Raw genomic sequence first — 20,533 nt, 5'->3', positions numbered from 1 at the left:
CACTGCCAAACATTTATAATCATCTGTATTCTACTGGCAGCCCAGACATCATATGAATAACAGACAATGCTCCCCTGAGCATAAATATGAAGTGCTTAAGAAAAGAAAAACAGTTTTTAAACATTTATAATCAGGCACAGATTATGTGGGTCTCTGAGCACCACCACAGTACAAATATAACAGGATCTCTTTTGTCTTGGCCTCCTGCGTTTGCATATAAACATGCACTGGAATGGAAGCTGTACAATGATGCATGGTCTTAGTATCCTTCAGAAAGAGGCATACACTTGGATTCAGGAAAGAGAGTTTCAAGACCTAGTAAAACAGGGTCCTCATGCAGGGCAACTTAATACCTTCTGATTGATCCTGTGGTGATTAGAAATTATATGCCCTTCCAAAGTCTTGAAAGCTTAGACACAATTTCACTTTTGTTTTGTTTTCATCAAACATTGTTACCTTGGAGAGAATGGAGATATGAGCTGCATTTCTTTGGCCCAGGTAATTATGGGGGGTGGCAAGCTCTTCACTTCACATGGAAGTGTGACATCTTCCCCTGCAATTACTGAGATCTCTATGGGTTTATCATATGCATTTCCTTGCTGGTCGCCAGGCCTGGATACTCTAGGTTTCACTATAACATGGAAAATATTAAGAAGCTGCAATGAATATACGTATTTGTACAAATGTAACACCACACAGTTTTACTTCAGATTAAACATCTATTTTTTAATGAGGTATATAACATTACAATCTTATTTTTAATGACGTGTCTGCAATAGACATATATCACTGTAATGCTGATATACAGTGCCTGTAGCTCAGACACTGGCTGATGCCTACATGTCATACCACAAACACCAGCAAGACTGCACTATCTACCCAAAAAGCTGCATAGCAACAGATCTATGTAGTTCAGACACATGCTGAGCTCTGTATTGCATAGGTAGTTTGCAACCAATACCTGAACTATGTTACACTACAGCACCAATACTTACAAGCCATAAAAGCCTTGCAAAGCAAGCCTACACCTAAATCAAACTTTTTGTAATGTTGGGAGATAGTAGGAACCTTTGGGACTGGTGGGATTAATGGATCTTCATTCTTCTATCAGCAGGAAATTCCATTCCTATACAGATATTTCCTATCCACTTCCATAAAAGATGAAATTATGATCAGCCCAAGATCCTAGTCCACGAACTCAAGGTAAGAGGAATCAGGAGGTTTTAAGAGAATCATAATGGCTGAAGAATAGGCCTTTCAGTTTCAGCCATTTGTAAAATTGCCTAGTATGTGGATCCAGTGATCTAGGACAAAGTCAAAAGCACCAATTAGAGATTAGTTTAAATCCTGTTTGCACGGTGGGTATCCTAGTTCACAATCCACCTGAGTGGGTTTTACCGTCTAAAGTAGAATGCAACAGGAGACAGACAATAACACTATATTTGATTTTAGCTCATACATACCATAGACAGTCAGCTGGACTTTCCGTGTAGCATAACCAGCAGCGTTTGTTGCAGTGCACACATATTCCCCAGTCTCTTCACCCCCTGGTGAAACTACATACAGACTTCCATCAGACCCTGCAGAAAATTTCACATTGCTGGGAAGAATTACTTCTCCTTTCTGTGGAAAGAAAAAAAAAAAAAAAGTCCACAGCGCGTGGATTTTCTAAAATAAACCAAATTACAACTGTTTAATTCAATAAAAGCTAAAGCTTACAGTGATAAAAATCTAATGAAAACATTAAAATTATTAAAAGAATATAAAAATTGTTACGGCCTGTAGCATCTCCCCTAGCTTACCCCATTGCTGCGACCCATTCTTTGTATGAAAGATACTGTATTTGTAATATAACACTGGGTCTAATTTTTTACTGTGCAATATGCTCCATGCTCTTTAATGCAGTTCTGTAGACCAAACAATTTGCAGGCAGTCTGACTAAATTGAGCAATGTTTTCATTTATATTACAGTACTGATTCCATTGTTTATGGCCCAGATGCACAAAATATTTTATATTAACTAAGAAGCCTGGCCCCAAAATTCCTTCCATACAAATTAACTAACTTCAGCTAACTTTTCACACTCCTTAAGTGTCACTGTCTAAGCAGTAACAAGAGCAGAAGCACAGGGATTCTTATGCAGAAAACTTGTTACATTTTACAGACCCCAATTCTTAAAAGAAAATTAAGTAGTCAAGATTTCAACTGAGTTAATTTTGACATTGATTTCTGATGTCCAAATGGATCTTGTATACATTATATAAAGTGTTTCTTAGTCAGCAGATCCTTCCTTGTCTGTATTGAATGTTGTAAGTGATAATTAAGAAAAAACACTCCTCCCATGTTTTCCTCCCTACCAAACCAAGACAGTTAACCATGTTCTATTCCTTCTTTTACACAAAGCTGTTCATAAGGCCCCAATCAGTTACATCTGCACAACTTCTGAGGCACAATAGTGCCTTCACAGCAATGTCATGTGAACTGCAACATACCCCAAATAACTGTTATTACCAGAAATTATGCTGTTCAGGGCGGGGGGGGGGGGGGGGGCTGACTTTCAGACAAATTCTCCAAAAGGTTGAGGTCCTCCTCAGTAGACACCTTGTCAAGGACATGATTGAAAAGTGACGGAACATTAACCCCAGAATGCCATTACTAGACACACTTTCCTCAGAGGAAAAAGTCATCTTAAAGTAAGGCTCCAAAACAAAAATGAACTGTCAATCTGTGGCAGGTTGCCTAACCTCAAATTATCAATTCACAACAGGAATATGAACAATTTCTAAAGTGTTAAAAACAAAGACACAGCGATAACCAAAGCCCTTCCAAAGAACAGAACATTGATCTATGGCTGGACCATGGCCAGAAAGCACTGCTCTAAGAAACAAAAGCAGATATAAATAAATAGAGATTTCCAGGTCCCTCACAACTGATGCTTTTGGCCATGTTTCTTGCATATAGTTTTTATGACAACTAAATGATGCATTCAATTCATCTTTCACCATGAACAGCTCAAAGATGAGAAATTACCTTGGACCAGACAATAGATGGCTTAGGAACTCCACTTGCTTTGCATGGTAATGTTACTGGGATTCCTTCAATGGTGCTGAATATCTGCTGTCCATGCTGAATAACAGGCAGAACTAAAAATAAATGCAAATATTAAACACATGCAGGAGACATTTCAAACCATGGCACAACTCTTACAATAAAATCCTTATATTCCATTACTACTTCATACAGGCAGCAGTGTTTGGGCATTTTCAGCCTCTTCTCTGAATCCTAATGTTGACAATGACCAGCCACTTTGCTCTCCAATCTCCAGTCTTTCCTAACAGAATAAATACCTGTTCATATCAAAGCATGTCAGCTATAGGTTGGTCATTGGATTAGGTACATATAGTTTTAAACTAGCTGTAGGTATTTCACATAGCTGATTGCAATCATTTCAGAAAGGCTTTGTCACAATATCCTCTGACAACATTTCAGGCTTACCGAAACAGTACTGTAAATGATTCAACCTATACAGCACCTTTCACAAGATTGGGTTCAGCATTTTTGGTGCTGAATCAATTTCCATCGATGGACAACATTTTGAACAGAGCAGATATGAGAGTGAAGAACTGATCACACTCCAAGCTCATTTAGTCTTTGTTATAAAAGCTACAAAGTTGTGCTAACTGCAGTGATGGTTTCTGCAGGGACTGACTGCAGTCAGCCTTGATGAACTTGAATAAAAATACCAGATCAGTTCACAAAATCAGTAACAAGAGATAACAAGAACCCCAGATCCCCTACTTAACTGAGCTGGTTTTGAATTAACAACAGAAAAAAAGATCAGATTTAAGGCTATAATACCAAAAACTAGTTCTTTCTAAAAACATACAAATATACTCCTTTCTGTTCTCAAGTTCTGAAATATGCCAAAAACTAGTGTTGACATGGAAGACCTAATCAGACACTGAGTACTTGCCTGTGTTAAAAAATAGCAGCTATTCTTAACATAAAAGGATGTTCCAGCATCTTCAGTGAAGCTTAAAATAAATCTCCCATGATTAATTTAACATGTGAGAAAATTTCAGGCTGTAAACCATGAAGTGGTTGTGACCCCACACAGAGTTAATACAAGCATCTTCAGCTGAAATACAGATGGGTTACCACAATGCTAACACTTTGTCTTGCTGTCAGTGTAATTTTTGGTATGTTTTAATTAAAGAAAAAAAAAAAAGGGGGGGGGGGGGGCTGGACACACAAAAAAACCCAAACACATTTTGCCAAACTAAGAATTCATTTTAATTCTAATTCTCCCAGGAGTTGTGCTTCCTTATACCAATTATGAAACCCCCAGACAGCACTTTTCATGGTTTTCCAGTAGATTTCCACTTGCATCTGTTTTGTTAATAAAGCTAAAGGTGAAGACTGCACAGCCCAACCTTTGTAGATGTTTAACAATGAGGATCTTTTACAATCACAAAATGGTGTTATTTTTGTTTTATTTTAGAAACAGTCTCAATTGCTCAGTTCTTTCCTGTGCAGTGGATCCAATTTCCCAGCATGTTACTTTACGAAGTAACATCATGACAAAAGAGGAAATCTGAGAAATTAGTATAACTGTAACAAAAAAGCTCCAGTGAAAGCTGCTGTTAGTAGGAAATGCACTCTCATCTTGCATTCAAAAGCAACAAGACAGTGTTCCTTACCATACACATTAACGGTAGTAGTTTTGTTGCTTGTCCCAGCAACACTACTTGCCATGCAGGTATAATCACCACCATCCTGCAGCCGAACTCTTTCAAGGTGCAGGCTTCCATCACTGCGAACATTAATGTAGGGATTGGGAACCAGCTGCCAAAAGAGCGATGTAATGTTTTACTGAAGAAAATACTTGTTGGTAATATTTACTTTGGGATGCAGCGTGGCTTTACTTGACTATTTCACATTCTTAAAAATTATATGTTCCTGAAGAATTTTACTAGAGCTTTTCCTGCTTTCCATGTTTCATAAAAAGCTAATTTTAAATAAGAATTTTGTATCACCTTGTATTTACTGCTGGAGTGAGATTAAGATCTGCAACAGCAACTCTGCTCTGCCGCAGCACATATAGAACTGCCACTCATGCTTATAATCATGCACTGAAGCAAAACCAAATTTAGCTGAATTATTTTACTGCATTTTTTTGTTATTCCAGTAACCAAATTTGATCATAGATCAGCTCTTGATGAGTGCAATGACTTGTTCTTCTTCCACAAATAGTTCCTTTTTTTTTAGTTATCAAAAACTTCAAACGTGCCATATCTATCAAGTAGAAGAGATCAGCTCTGAAGCATACCATTGTGAAAGATAAGAAGTTTTAACTTTCACCAAAGAGTAATTTTTTAAAAGTTATATACCCTGTAGCAACATTAAAAAAAATCCATGAGCTCTGCAACATAGACTTGCCTTACAGAAAGGTTGTTAGAATGCAAAATTGTTCCAGTCGTGCCATGCTCGGAAAAAGATGCATTCTTCTCTAAATATAACTTACTCCAACACTTTCCTTGGCGTGTAGCTTTTGCCATGAGCTTACAATTACAGGAAACTAGCACTACTATACAGAGGAATTAGCAACTCCACAAGGAGGATCCTGCCAGTATTTCTCACAGAAGTTACAGCCTGTGCTACTTGCACTTACACAGCCTAAAGAAAAGGCCAATGATTCTCAGTGATAAAAAAAATTGAGCAGAAAACTAGCAAGCGAAAGGTCAGGTAGTGCCAGGAAGGGTTCTGCTTGGTGACAATAAATAAAAAATTTTGCTATTATTTTTTAATTACAGCTGTGTAGAAATGGCTTTAGGGAGAAATTAGCAAGCAAGATAAAAAGCACAGCTTCATAAGGATGTTAAAGTCAGTAATTTTGCTACTACTAAAGAAATGAAACTTCACTCAGACAACTAACCTCGGCGTGGTGTCTAGACCACCCTTCTGTCTGCAGGAGTTATAAAATGGCAACAGCATGCTCCCAAAAGGGAAAGAAAACACACTCTTTCATGCTCTGAGCAGTGTACCACTAGGAAAGGAGTATATGGTACAGGGATACTGACATTTATCTCATCCCATCAGCAACAGTAAAAGTCATGATATTAAAAAAAACCCTAAATCTACAGAAATTTTCTGTTATCTTTATTTTTAAAAAATGGGGAAAAAGAAATGCTTTTCAGTTACCAGGGTTTAAATTCCAGCACTTTCGTCATTCTGGTAGGTATATTTCACCAGCATTCCTATATTTAGAGCCCAAGGCTGAAATCCAAGAGCTAACAAGAATGCATAAAACTGCTTTGAAAGTAAGTAAAATAGAAGATAAAAGAACATTTCACAAATACTTTGGTTTCAAGCTCTTTTCTAAACCTTCACATCTCCCACTACCATCTCCTATTCCCTCATCTATGTTTCAGAGTTAGAAATTTCCTAGCATGACAGTGATCAGCGAGGCATAACCATCAGGATGCCACACTTCCACTTTCATATTTTGAACGGTAATAAACAATCATTTCTCAGGGGAATGACTGTACTCTGAATGACAGCGCTGGCAGAAACTCGGAAACAGCTACTGTCTTACAGATACAGACAACTGGCTTCTCCTGAGGCGGTAGCAGCTCCTGTTGAGTGGTGGTTATGTGCTGTAATTCACCTCGATGACATTGGATCCTTGTTTCCAGCGAGCCAGTCCAATCTCGTGAAGTAACTTTACTTCTAAGCATAAATCTATCAGTATATTGGTACATCAACTTTTGTAAATTAAACCAAGTTGTTATCGTGGCTTGAAATGTCAGTCATAGATTTTCTCTGCCAATAAATCTTACAGGAAGCAACACAGTCTTACCACCATACTGTTTTTAATCCACCTCCGGTCTGGAATGGGGTTTCCAGCAAGCAGTACACACGGCAAAGTAAGCTGCTGCCCCTCAATTACATTAGCTGTGGCTGGACTTACTCCAATCAGAGGTGTAACTTGAACAAAAGAAAGAATAAATTATTAGGAGTTTTTATATATTCATGTAAAGTATTACATTTTATTTTTATTATTTGTTTTGTCACTAACGCTACTTGCAGCAGCATCAGACAAAGGTCTCCTTGTGCAAAGTACTATACAAATACAGAGCAAGAAACATTTCCTACAATGAAAACTATACAATTTAAGTAGAAAGGAAAAAAAGGGGCAAGAAAAAAATTGCCATCAACAAACAGCATGAGAGTTCCAACATAATTTTACAACAAAAAATACCAGATGGGATTCTGCTATCTGAAATGTCAACAATGCAGGCAGGAAAAAAGAAAGAAACAAATGAAGGAGTGGGGTAGCATAGAAGAGAAAGGAAGCTGGAAGAATACACGTACAATGATCCTAAGACTAAGGAATGGCAGCAAATGGAAGACGTTGTCCACCTGAAATTGGATCCAATCCAGCATTTCCCTAAAAACTCATGTTTCCCTGTTACCAAGTTGATATATTATTTTTCCTTACTTGGGCAAAACACCAAAGACCAAAAGCAGCAGATTTGGAGAGGACAAAAAATAAGCGGTAATTTCTTTCGGGCATAAAATTTTAAAGGATTAGAAGAGAGGTCAACAACCCAGCAGAAAATTCTGCATGCTTTGTAAAGACCCAACAGGAAGCACCCCTGGGCACATACTTGGTAAATTAATTTCAAGTACTGGGTATTAAATAACACTTTTAAAATCAGTAAAAACATGTCTATCAAATACTGCTAGCACTACAGATTCCCACTACATGTTCTAAGTTAACAAATGGTTTCTTTGATGGCAGATAGACTCCATTCTTATTCTCCTGCAAATGTATACATTCCACAGCATTATTTTTCCTTTTATTTTCAATTGTCCAACTGAGGTAATAAACAACTCCTTAACAGCACAGCTATTGTCAAAGCTAGACATTTACTGTCTTCTCAAATCACTAAAATTCCTTCACAGTTACATCAAAACACTGACCTAAGCAAGTTCATTGCTGCCTTTTTTTTTTTTTTTTTAAGATGAATTAAATGGTAGAAATCCCATCATTAGCATTCATTATTATGCTGATTTTTCATTCCTTAATAAATTTACTTAGAAGTAAGAAACAGAAGACAGGATAAATCACTTTTTTAAAGTCTGTGTTATAAAGTGTAGATGGAACTAATTCAAATTAATGTAGCCAGTCAAAAGACAATGTTCGGTGAATTTTGCAGGTTAGAAATCCATTACAATATTCCACGCAAATGTCTTCTGATTCAGTTTGTGTGGATGACTACATATGTGTAAATATAGAATGTAGATACGTCACCACTTATGTACATAACCCACAGACATCCTATTTGCTGTACAAACACCATCAACTATCACCTCCTCCAGTGTATTCCAGGTATTGAAATGCTGCCAGTCTTTCCTTTCACTGTTGTCGCTGACATTAACCAGTCTTACCCAGTCCAGTTACTGTGATCGTGGCTGGCCGTGACTGAATCCTTCCAAACTGGTTCTCAGCTTCACAGATATAAGTTCCTTCATCACTGACCCACAAATCTAGAGGGGGAAAAAAAGAGATCTGATTGCAGCATCTGAAAAGATATTGAAAAGTTTGCAATATATGGATACCCTATCCTTTTATCTTTCAGTTTCAAATATTCAGTTTTGGTCAGATCATTCCTTTCCATCTGTCACCAAGTACAGAAGCAATGACTATATGAGCACTTGAGTAAAAAAAGCATTTTTTATATATATATATATATATGATAATTTTCATCACTTCATCTATTGCATATACTTTAATATAGTATTTACTAATGTGTATAAATAATATATAGTAGTACACTATATACCTACATGTACATATGCTATCATGTAGTGCATTGACTATGCAATATCACTTGCTACATACAGCAGTGTGTGACTGTATGTGAACAGACACCCACAAAATAGTACATAAGACATGAGCTACCCCACTGTATGTACAGTAGAGAAGAATTACTGCACCCAACCTGATTATGTCTAGAAAGGAATAAAAAAGCTAATTGAGAAAACAGAATAATATTACTTAGTGTAAGGGTGACGGAAATGCTCTAAGTAAATGAAATTACAAAGCCACTTGCAGAATTTTTGTTACTACCCAAATTAGGACTTGTCTAAAACAGTGAGTTTAGAAATCATTCCCTCTCTCTCTCTCCAAAAAAAAAAAAAAAAAAAAAGAAAAAAAAGAAAAGAAAATCCATAATCCATGGCTCCTCAGTATCAACAGAGACCATAACCCACATATGTTTAAACAAAGGTGTAATAGTTTCTATGAAGAAGAATGAAGCCAATGACCAACCACCACTGAATTCGCAAACTCACAGGAAAATGAACTGCATGTCAAAAGCAATGAAGTCAATATCAGAAATACAATCTCTGATAAAAATCCAGTCTTTTTACAAAGTTAACAATTTTATAAAGGAGTATAGTAACTTGAACGCATTGCATGTGTCATATTTCCTTCTGGAATCTTTTTTTAAAAAGTTCAGTCTACCTACTGTTAACAGATAGAGCTCCTGTTCTGAGTTGACTGATAGAACTAACTGCGAATGGTCTTGAGAAAAGGGAAGCACTGTTTAGCCGCCTCCATTTAACCTTTGGTTCTGGGTAACCCTGAACATAGCATGGCAGCGTGATGTTTGAACCAATATCTGCAGATTCATCACTGGGTTCCTGTGTGAAAACTGGGGGAGCTGGGGGTAAAAAAAAAAAAAATTACACAGAAAGTGATTTGGGGTTGCAACATGACATTAGCATTCTGCTTGCACTATTGACGACCTCAATTTATGTCCCATTATGCACAATTATTCTTCTAACAACAGATTCCCACCTCTAGCAACACCTTACAAAAGCAGCCTTGCATGCTCTGTACTTGCAACGAGGAGCTCAGAAATAGGCTAAACACCTCAAAGAAATGAAGATACAGCCACCCCCATCAGATGAACGTGCATGCTCAAGTGTTAGCATTATTAAGTTCCTCATCTCCGTCAAACAGTGTTGCTCATTGCTTCAGAAAGTGTACGTGCCTGACAGGAACATGCATTTAACAAGATGTGATGTGTTAGGCCACAAGCAGTTAGAAAGAATCAGGAAAAGAGGAGAGGAAGGGCTAAGTTACACGTAGTAACTTAAGTTAGTATAATATATTCTCCACTTGAGAACTATGTGAGGTTGAGGTTTGAACAGTTTCCTCTGTCTCTGCCTCTCTTCCTCCTCATAACTTTTATGCTTAGCAAAAGAGGTAAGAGTGAAGGAAAGTTGGAGTCCAAATATGACAAGGAAACAGCTTAGTGAACACCACCAGAAAGATGTTCCCAGCACACACAGACTTACACATATTTGTGAGAAAGGTTCAAATAAACAAGGCACCATTGACCAGATATGGAAACACTGAAATTAGAGTATTTACTGCCTTAGATTGCAAGCTACTTACAGCCAACATCTAGAGTTATCTTTCCAGAAGCTCTCCCTGCATCATTGGTAGCCACACAAGTATAGTCACCAGCATCCAGATCTTGTGTTTCCTGGATCTTCAAAAGACCCCGATGAGTATCAATAATAAGAAATGCTGATGCCCTCAACTCTAAGTCACCTAAGTCCAGACAGAAAAAAAGTAACTGAAATAAAACGGGGTATTTACCAAAATTATTCCAACAAAACAGGGTCCAAGTTTGAGATTAGTTCACAATGTGCCTGTACTCATTTAGCAGATGAGCATTCTGACTTCTGCTCAACTGAGTGGAAAATTCATTACTACATTAGATACAATCCCTTTTTATTTATTCATTTCACATGGAGAACACAAACCCAAGTAGCTTTGGACAGAGATCAGCATTAGGACAGTGTGCCAGGCTATATTTCTCCTTCCAAGTTAGAGACTATGTGTGGCAGCCACTTGTCTGCCAGCTCTGTACCAAGTTGGGAACTCCACAAAACCTAGAAAACAGCTCTGCTACCTCTCATGCTCAGCAGAAGCCAGAATACTGATGTGTAACGTTCAGAATTCACCCACATGTACTCTTTAGGATGAGTATCAAAGCCTGTTGACTCCTACTTTAAAATGCAAGGCAAGCATTAACTGCAGTGAGTTCAGAAGTAGCTTCCTTTGAGGGACAGTTATTTGCAAACAGACCACAACAGGGTTTGTGCTTCCCTCCAGCCACTGTCAGAGATGAAGGATTGGACTGGATAAGCTATCTGTTGGCAATATCTACCAAACAAGATCACTGGTTTTCCAGAAAATCAGCAGGGAGGTGGTTTATACAATAACACACAGGCATCAACTGCTTTTTCTGAGAATAAATGTTCAGTCTTGAGACAGGATTCTCTGACTTAATATTATGAAAACTCCTGCAGTTGTGATACCCAATATCCTGGTCCCATATTTAAGAAATTGTAGTAGACAACTCTGAGATTTGGAAGAAAGAACAAATAAAAGTTCCCTAGGCATTGCAAAAGAATTCGAGCAAAGATCCAATGGGAAAAATAGAAAAATGTTTTGCAATTTTTGTAGCATATAGCTAACCATTTTCTGTCACAAGAATAAACCTTATTTAAGTAGGCAAAAAGCTCAGCTTTTTTTTTTTTTGCTAATTATGCTACAGAATGTTCATTCACTGTATTTAAACAGGAGCAAGAATTTATGCCCTAGAGGTTAAACGCCACATCTTCTAGATTTAGAGAATTTCACAGGTCAGTCACTAGTTGGAACTACATAAATCTTTTGAGAAAATAAGTCACTTCAAGATCATTGTTCTGAATGTTATTGCTAAAGTAAATAAACCAAACACAAAGTAAGAAGTGCACCTTTAAACCATTTAACCTGGGGATGTGGGATTCCAGTTGTTTTACACTCCATAATAGTTGTGTCTCCAAGGGCAATCAGAATTTCACTTTGAACTATGGTCAATGTTGGGCCCTCTAAAAAGAAACAATATAGAAAAAATTAAGTTCCTCATCCAAAATATATACCATTTTTAAGACATAAACCATGAAATACTCGAATTTTCTCTTGTTATATGGAAGAGTATTTGCATTAAAAGTCAGAAAGCCTTAAAAATCATGTAAGGTGACAAACACTGGGAAACAGGAAAAAGTAGAGCCTGGAATGTCCAGAGCACTGGGACCATACAGAGACTATAAGGGAATTTAAGGAAAGAATTGGAAGAGTTTGATCATGTAGAAAGTAAAAAGATTCAGTGTCTCTCTCACTCCAACCAGATGTTGGTCATCAAAAATTTTAGTAGTCTATTAATGTAGTGTTTAGAGTACACAATTTGGACTAGGGCTCCAGAGTGCTAAGCACACTACAGGAATTTACAGACACATAATTCCTTCTCCAAAGATCTACTCAGGTTTGCAAGTCTACCTCAATTTAATACCCAATTTTAGGTTTTTTTTCCTTAAAAACAGCATAAGAAGAAACATTAAGCCCCAAATATCACCTAACAATACTACTCATATTTGAATAGGAAACAAAAGGGACATTTGTGAGCTGTTCAACACCTTTTCTGAGTTTTTTGAAATTTCTACCAGTATGTTCTGCATGGTTCTACCAATTTTAACAGTTCCTCCCTGTTGATGTATTAGTTTGCTTTTTTAATTTCACTATGTTGTTTCTTTTACTTACCGATGTATGTAAGGGTGGATGTCTGTTTCTCTGTGCCAGCTGAGTTACTTGCCAAGCAACCATAAACTCCTGCATCTTTTGGAACTGCCTTTCTTATGATTAAGGTGCCTTCTGGGGTCAATCTATACCTGGGAAACACACAGGAAACCAACCAAAATGATTAGTTAAAGAAAAGAGAGTAACAGTTACATCCACACTCCAAGCAGCAACAGCAGCAGCATGACCAGATGGTTTACAAACAAGTATTGCTGTTTTTTTCTCATGATAAACAATAATATTAGTATTATTATAGCTACCAGAGAATATCAATGCATTTTGTGAAAAGCATTTAAATTAATCTTGTAAAAAGCCTTCTGAAGAAAAGAACTAAAGTATTTCTCTTTTAGAGACGAGAAAATTGAAATTAAAGAGTTACAAAAGCGAAGGTTGAAGTACTATTTCCAAAACTCAGACTCCTGTGGAAGAAATAGAATATTTTGGCATTCTTCAAAACTTTTCTCTCGCATAGGAAAACAAATAAATAGAGAAAGCTATAACCCCTACCTGTTTGACCCAATAATAAACATATCGTTGTGTGTCCATACTACTGTTGGCTTTGGATAACCTGTTGCAGAACACCTGATAGACACTTCAGAGCCTTCCGTAAAAGTCTGATTACTCGGTGAAATGACAACCCTAGGTGGTTCTAGTAAAAGAAATAAAAAACAGCAATTAAAAATATACGTTTAGAAAACACAGATTATAACAATCACTTTATTCCCATTTTCAAACAGCTCTATAGTGAGAAAACTGAGACAAGGGGAGTCAAAAGAATCTCAGTAGACATAATAAGGGGGGATGAAGGATGATGTTTAGCGCTTACATTGTTGAAATTAGCTGAGGCAAAGACAGTCTTTGATAAGAAGAGCTAGTCCCAAGGACCAGCCAATGAGGTAAAGACAGCTCCTGATAAGAAGCAGGAGCAGGCCCCAAGAGCCAGCTAAGACTGGTCCTGCGGCTTGGGTGAATACCAAGAAATCACTGAGCCTGCGCAAGAAAAAAGGTTACTAGCAGTGACGAAGAGGAGTCATCTATCTTCATCTCTGCGACCACCAGACGACCACCATAAAGAGGCACTGCGCAAGCGCAGTTGAGAGGAGACTATGGAAATGACCTCTCGGAGCTAATTTTAATATGGAGCGGGGATAGGTCATGCATATGTATAGGTGTATTGTGAATATGTAACACTTGACTGTATAAACTTGAGACAAACTGCCGAGTGCGGTGCGCACGACTTCGGTGGGACTACCCCCCGTGCGGCCCAGCGCTGAATAAACATACCTACTTTACAATCTCACTGATTGTGGAGTCTGTTTTCCGCACGTCAAAACAATCCTGATAAAGTTCAGAGCCCACTCATTTCTCGCTTCCTCTAGAATAATCTACCAATTCCTCAGCATAACACATACTAACTTTTATATAGGTATGCAAGTCAGGATTCAGGGTACGGAGACCAAGTTAATTCACAGGCCTACACAGTTAGCTTTGTTCTGAGATGCAGAATTTGGAGCTCCCAAATGAGGGCACCAATTCTGACAAAAAGCTGCCAGAACCAAGCAAAGTTCACCAACATGATCCATCAAGGTGGCAAAGCCAGGCTGAAATAGGCATAAGCTGTACAAGGGCATCATTCTGAATAGAAACTATGAGAGCATTAGTGGTTTCACATGGATTCAACTTGAATGTAATAATTAACTTAGAATTTTTAATGCATGCTTAAAACTCAGCAAAGCAGCAGCAGAGCCAATTTTGATAAATGTAAGACAAATTTGTGCAGGCTCCTGAAAGCTAAAGCCAATGACCACAAATCTTCAGGCATGCCAATGGTAAGAATATAACCTGAGTGATAAAAATAAAAGTGACAATCTATGTGCACACACACAGAAAGAAATTAATAGCAAAATCATGTTGAAGACAATTGAATCTGCAGTGTTAACCATGCCAGTGGATGTTATGGATTTCAGCTGCATTTTCACCAGAAAAGGGATTAGGTGAACTTCATAGAATTCATGCACTTATATCCTTAGACAGATTTCCTCAGTCAAAAAGACCACCAGAACAATTCACTGTGGCAATCGACATTTTCTTCTATGGTACATATGACTGTCTTGCTTAGAGTGGCAAGAAAATGATCCATATCACTTAAGGGATGAAAAAGTAGCAACTTGAAGTAGCAGCAGTTAGTACTACATCTTAACTATGGCATGAAACTGGCTACTATTAGATCAGTAGTATCAATCTTCATCTTAGGAGCTTTGCCTCTTGTGAATCACGCACTGTATTAACAAGTATTCCTCTGCAGCTGATCTTTTTAGTGGCAACCATAGAATGAAAAGCCTAAGCCTAACTCTCCCTTTTGGGAGAGTAAAAGAGGCTAAATACATGTAACACAGAGGTTACCTTGAATCCAGGGCTGCTCTGCATAGCTTTTTTTATTAGCTTCAGTGGGAGTTACACCTTCCTATAGACTCAGGTGACATTTGACACATTTTTGTGGCTGCTAAGGAAAAATGTATGTAAGAGCCAGTACACACAATCTATTTATGTGTGGCATAATCCATCGAGGACAAGATGAAGGGGTGATGCTATGCAACTTCTAGGTGAACAGCATAAATCTTTCTAGTTCAGTCTGTCATAATGCAAACAGAAACAATTCAGAGTGCTACTACAACTGCCTTTCTGGAAGAATTAATACCATGCCCTTTTCGTTGTCATTGTGGGGAGGAAGATTATCATCTAAGTTCTGTGTTGTAATACCATTTGCTTAAAAAGCTAACTAAAAATCACAGTGTTTCTGGCTTGGAAGAAGAATCTCCCTGCAGAAGATTGTGCTGCTTCTAGGACAGAAGCGAGGCAGCTTCTGCCTCCTTGCAGGGCATAAACACCATGGGGTTTAGTCAGCAGGCTTTTAAGCAAATGGTATTAAAACACAGAACTCAGAAAACAATCTTATTCCTCATGATCTCAGCACACCTAATGAGAGGGGATTAGTGACTGACAGAAAATGAGATAATGAGAAATTAAATGATTTTCAAATGCTCAAACATCAAATTAAGAGCACAGGTAAGAACAGCAGGAGATCTCTTCACCTTTTACATGGAAGGGCTTACCAAGAGTAGCATAGGCTTGGGAAATACAGGTTGGCAAATCTAAAGATATTATCGATTGAGTCACATGCTGACTTTAACAAGGCATCTGTGCCTCTGCAGGTCCAACTTCACTTGATAATATGGACTAATTACAACACATTACAGCTGGAAGGCAGGGAAGTACCTAAGTGTCCCATGGATACAAGACATTTTATTGTCTGCCACAATCACAGTTACTATAGAATGATTTGTCCTGTAATACATCTTATTAAACAGGAGAGCAAGGTTACCACGGAAAATATTAGTTTTGAAATATAATTAGTTGTAACATCAGTATACAGGTATGGACATAACTTTGATTTAACCTTTCTAGCATACTTTTAAATAAAATATTTTGTGTTAGAGTTTCATGAATAATTCACATCTGTTAGTGTTTCATGCAAACTTATCTGCATGCCCCTATTAAGCACATTAACCCCCTCTTTCGAAGAGAAATGTAATTGCTGTTTTGAGGAAGGCTCTTTGATGCAGTATAGCACCTGGTGCTCTGGGAAGCAGAACTATTATTGCCAGGACTTGATAACTCTGTTTTCAGTCATTAACTAGCTGTGTGAGCTTGTAAAGGATTCTGAGATCTGTAAGTAAAAGTGTATGCAAAACCAGACAGCTATACTGCCAAAGACAAGAATGAATTAAATAATAAACAGCAACTGATTTGCACACATTTGCAAAATTGTAAACAGATGCATATAATGCCTTATTTCCTTTCTGAAATTTATGGCCATTAACCTTCCCCAAGTTCATTAGGTTTTCACTTGTAGAGTAGATTTAATAAAAAGCTGCAGGGTCCTGAAAAGTCACTGCTGTGTTTCATAACGGCTCTGAAACCTCTGAGCAGGAAAGGCACCAGAAGAAGGCAGAACCATAGTTCCAGAAGTACTAGGATTAAATCCAGATACGAGGGGGCTGAGAGAGGCAAGAAATGGATACAAGTTACAGAACAGTCCCTCAAGTAATTCATGATGTGCACAGCTTTCTCAGCTATTTAAATTCTGTTTTAAATCCTGCCAAGAGACACTGGGAGATATTCTGCATGCTCTGGTCTTCAGGAAGGTCTCCTCTCATGTTGATATTAGGAACTGTTTGTCTCAGACGGCAATTACACATCGTGCTTTGGCAGCACACCATTGTCCACGCAGTTATTTTCACACAATGATATTACCAGGAGAGCAGAAGAAGATGGAAGAAATATTTGTATTTAATACATAAGCAATGAAATTAATTGGAAAAAAAAAAAGGCAGTATCTATAGCTGTAATACTCAAGCTACCAGCTAGAATCAGTGAGGCCACATTTGCCACTAATTAACCACGTTGTTTTCTTGCTCAACAGCCAGCAACCAGGCAGGCACATAGAACAGGCTTTCTTGTGTGACAGGTCAATTTGATTTCTTTTGCTTTGTTCTTTGTATCATAGGGGAAAAGATTCATACATGGGCAGGAGAAGCACAAGCTCCTTACAGTGCCAAGGCTGCAGAATAAAACCTCTTAAACAACACAGATCATGTGTAACGCTTCTTAAGAGAAAGAAGGTTGGTGAGAATTTCAGAGTCTGAAGCATTCATAGTTGTAACCATCCTTGGCCCTAATAGTCATTAAAACCATTTGAAGCAGTTAAACTTAACATGAAAAAGGAACAGCAAATACCAAATTTTTATTTCACACAACATAAAAAAAACCCTCTTATCAGTCTTTATTAGTAAAAAACATACTTACTGCCGATGCTTTTTCACTACTTTCTGTATGCATTTTTTTCTTTGAGAGAAATTTTTCCCCAAAAGCCACTCTGCAGATGATATTTGATTGAATCATTACTCAAAGTATCAATATTTTTGTGCAGCACCCTCAAGATTCTTTCCCACCTTTTACACTAAGAACATTTTTGGAAAACTGAATGATTCAACCTATTCACCTGACAAGTAATTGCATTAACAAGGCTAACTATTTAAATGTATCTAGATTAAAAAAACACCATGTAAGAACGCAACCACTGCAGCAGTTTGCCCATGTTTGTTGCAAATTTTCACAAGGGTTTGGTTTTTGTAAAATTTCACTTCCTCAAGACCATCCAGACCCTCCTACACACACACAAATACTGGCAGAGAATAGATGGAGCCCCATCCCTCTGTCCAGTCTGCTCCCTAGTAGTTCTCTATAGTTACAACCCATTCCTGTTGCATCAATTAAAAGGGTCTGAATTGACCTACTTGGGATCCTAACTACCAAGATACTGCAAGAGCAGATGCTTATCACAAAGCCCTGCTTTTAGTAATACAGGAACTGTAGTGCTGGTGTGAAAAATTCTCTTCAGACCAAAGTCCTGTGTGACCACAGTGATGTCTACTAATTCTTGTGTTACTGTGAGTTTTATAGATACGCCTTAGTTTTTTCCACAGGGAAACATATAAACAGAAGTGAATGGCTTTGATCTCAAACTGTCTAAAAACCTACATTATGTTAGTGTCAGCCCTAGAACTTGGTAGACTCAGGAAAAAAAACACTTGGTGAACACCTTTATAAATGAAAATGAAAAAGTCAAGGCTTCCTGTTCCAGCAGAGCAGCCCTGACATGCTGCAGATAAAGAAACAGCATCTTGGAAAATCAGTACATTACAGAAAGTGAAATAGGGGACTTTGACATCCAAAACTTAGTGGGTTTTTCTCAGGGGATGTGTCCCCATCTTCACATGAGAGACAGTTCACTTTATTGACGTGTAAATTGAACTTGGTAATGCACAGGAGCATAAACAAGGACTGCACATAGCCCTCCTGGTAGGGTCACCAATCCAACACCTTTCCTATAGCTACAAGTACAATACTTAATATTTTAATTAATGATTTCCTTGTGCTTTTTATTAACTGTTGCAGTAACAGAGATCAAATATCCTGCAAGAAGATAGTTTCCAAGAGATCTGTGTAAAATATTGCCTTGAACCAGAGGTTTGTGCAGGTCAGAAGACATCTAGAAATACCAATTTCTGAACGTTATGGTTTCACTCCTCCAAAACTCTTCTTAGAAGTCTTTCTAAAGGCCTACATTTTCTGTGAGAAAGCAGCAAGAAAACAATGAGCAAGAAATCAAATGACAGAAATTAAGATGCATGACACTAATTTCCTGTTTAATACCCTAATTTTTTATCTTTCATCAAGTTAGGACTTAAATTATTTGGAGTAAGAACTCTTCCTACGATGCATGATCTGAATACTATGAAAAATCACAAAAGCTTAATCATCACTTATTTAGTTGAATTTGTGACAAATTATCTAAAAGACACAGAAAATTTAAAGATATTTCTAGCTAGATGAAAGGGCTTCTTTGTCCCACTTCTGTACTCACCTGTAGAGATCTCACCCAGTGAATATCATCAAAAGAGACTTCCCCAAACAATAAATTCAGGCCAACTCATGAAATCAGGCCATGAGAGTGATTGGTCTAATAACACAATTTTTTCCCCATCAGTTCCCCTTCACCAAATGTAGAAAAGAACCTCTTATGAACGGCAGCTGTGTGGAGAAGACAGGTGAACTTGGGGATACTCATTAATTTTCTTGAGTGGCAGAGAACTCCAGAGAGGCTGCTCAGACAATTCCTGACTCTTCTGCTAACCTGCATTTCCTGTGCAAGAGTCTAGTTTCTGAAAAATAGCTTAATGACTATCATTGAGTCTGCAGTGAATTATAATTAGCACCTAGGATACCTACTGATTCAGCTCTCTTTCTTTCAAAGAATAGTGACTTTTGCATCAAAGAACTTTGCTGAGAGTTCAACTGTTTTACTTCCTGTTCTAACAGGGGTAGAAGTGTCACAGTGATAACAGATTTGAGGTAGTATCTTTAAAATATGCAGCCTGAAAGAAAAACCAACCAACCATGAACTCATCTTCTCAGACAGTTCCAAATAACAGCCTGGAAAGAACCACAGAAGGCACTAAACTCCTTTTCATTCTTCAGGACAGATACCTTGCATTTAATTAACTTTCTAAATTTGAAATAGCAAGTAAAGCAGTAATACTTCAATTTCATTCCCTTTCTTGTTTTCTCCATGTTTAAAGAAATCAGTACAGTATAACAAACTTCTCCTTGCCCATTATTACAGTGTGTATCCGTATATCTAAGTGAATGATATTCACACAATCAGTTATATAGCTATCTCAAAGACTAAGATGTTTATTTCTGTATTGTCTCTTTTCAGACAAAAAAGCAGAGGAAATTCAGGGAACAAAGCACTGGGTTATGCCAAGGAGGTGATTTACCTTTTGTTCATCTAGACAGTTTCTTTCCTGGACTTATTCCACATATAAGTACATTCATGCTGAAGGTCCTATTGTACGTGTTCAGTTCTGGTTTCTGCTCCTTTGTTCAGTTCTGGTTTCTGCTCCTTGTCTGGGATGTACCTAAGTATTACCATTGCTTTGGTTGAGCCAAGTCACATACATTGTCACCTGAGCAATTTTTTTTTAACCTGGATTTCAAGCTATTGGTTGGCTGGTAAGTGTCCACATCAGCTCCCTACAGCAGACAGCACATTTGCATCTTGTCAGGCTAATAGGTCCCACTTTACCCCGCTGCACATCTAATGTAGTTGACTCCATTCATACAGTAGGACAGTACTCTTGCCATGCATTGGCTTTACAAAAGATCCCTTAGCAGACTGTTATTACAGCAATGACAATTCTTCAG

At 37.7% G+C, this 20,533-nt stretch overlaps 1 protein-coding gene across 1 annotated transcript in view; it reads right to left on the bottom strand.

Moving 5' to 3' along the window:
• HMCN1 (hemicentin 1) overlaps positions 1-20,533 on the bottom strand; it is a 211,653-nt gene that overhangs the window by 114,563 nt on the left and 76,557 nt on the right. Inside the window, exons 12-22 of the mRNA XM_052801508.1 lie at positions 13,211-13,352; positions 12,668-12,795; positions 11,845-11,958; positions 10,472-10,630; positions 9,537-9,731; positions 8,455-8,553; positions 6,860-6,987; positions 4,701-4,845; positions 3,031-3,143; positions 1,464-1,623; positions 457-631 (exon numbers count right to left, since the gene is read on the bottom strand). Coding sequence (XP_052657468.1) covers positions 457-631; positions 1,464-1,623; positions 3,031-3,143; positions 4,701-4,845; positions 6,860-6,987; positions 8,455-8,553; positions 9,537-9,731; positions 10,472-10,630; positions 11,845-11,958; positions 12,668-12,795; positions 13,211-13,352 — 1,558 coding nt within the window. The remainder of the gene's footprint in view (positions 1-456; positions 632-1,463; positions 1,624-3,030; positions 3,144-4,700; positions 4,846-6,859; positions 6,988-8,454; positions 8,554-9,536; positions 9,732-10,471; positions 10,631-11,844; positions 11,959-12,667; positions 12,796-13,210; positions 13,353-20,533) is intronic.

This window comes from Harpia harpyja, chromosome 11 (assembly GCF_026419915.1).
Source record: "Harpia harpyja isolate bHarHar1 chromosome 11, bHarHar1 primary haplotype, whole genome shotgun sequence".
Classification (NCBI taxonomy): Eukaryota; Metazoa; Chordata; class Aves; order Accipitriformes; family Accipitridae; genus Harpia; species Harpia harpyja.
The sequence above is the reverse complement of the archived record's forward strand: the minus strand, read 5'-3'. Positions and strand labels throughout refer to the sequence as shown.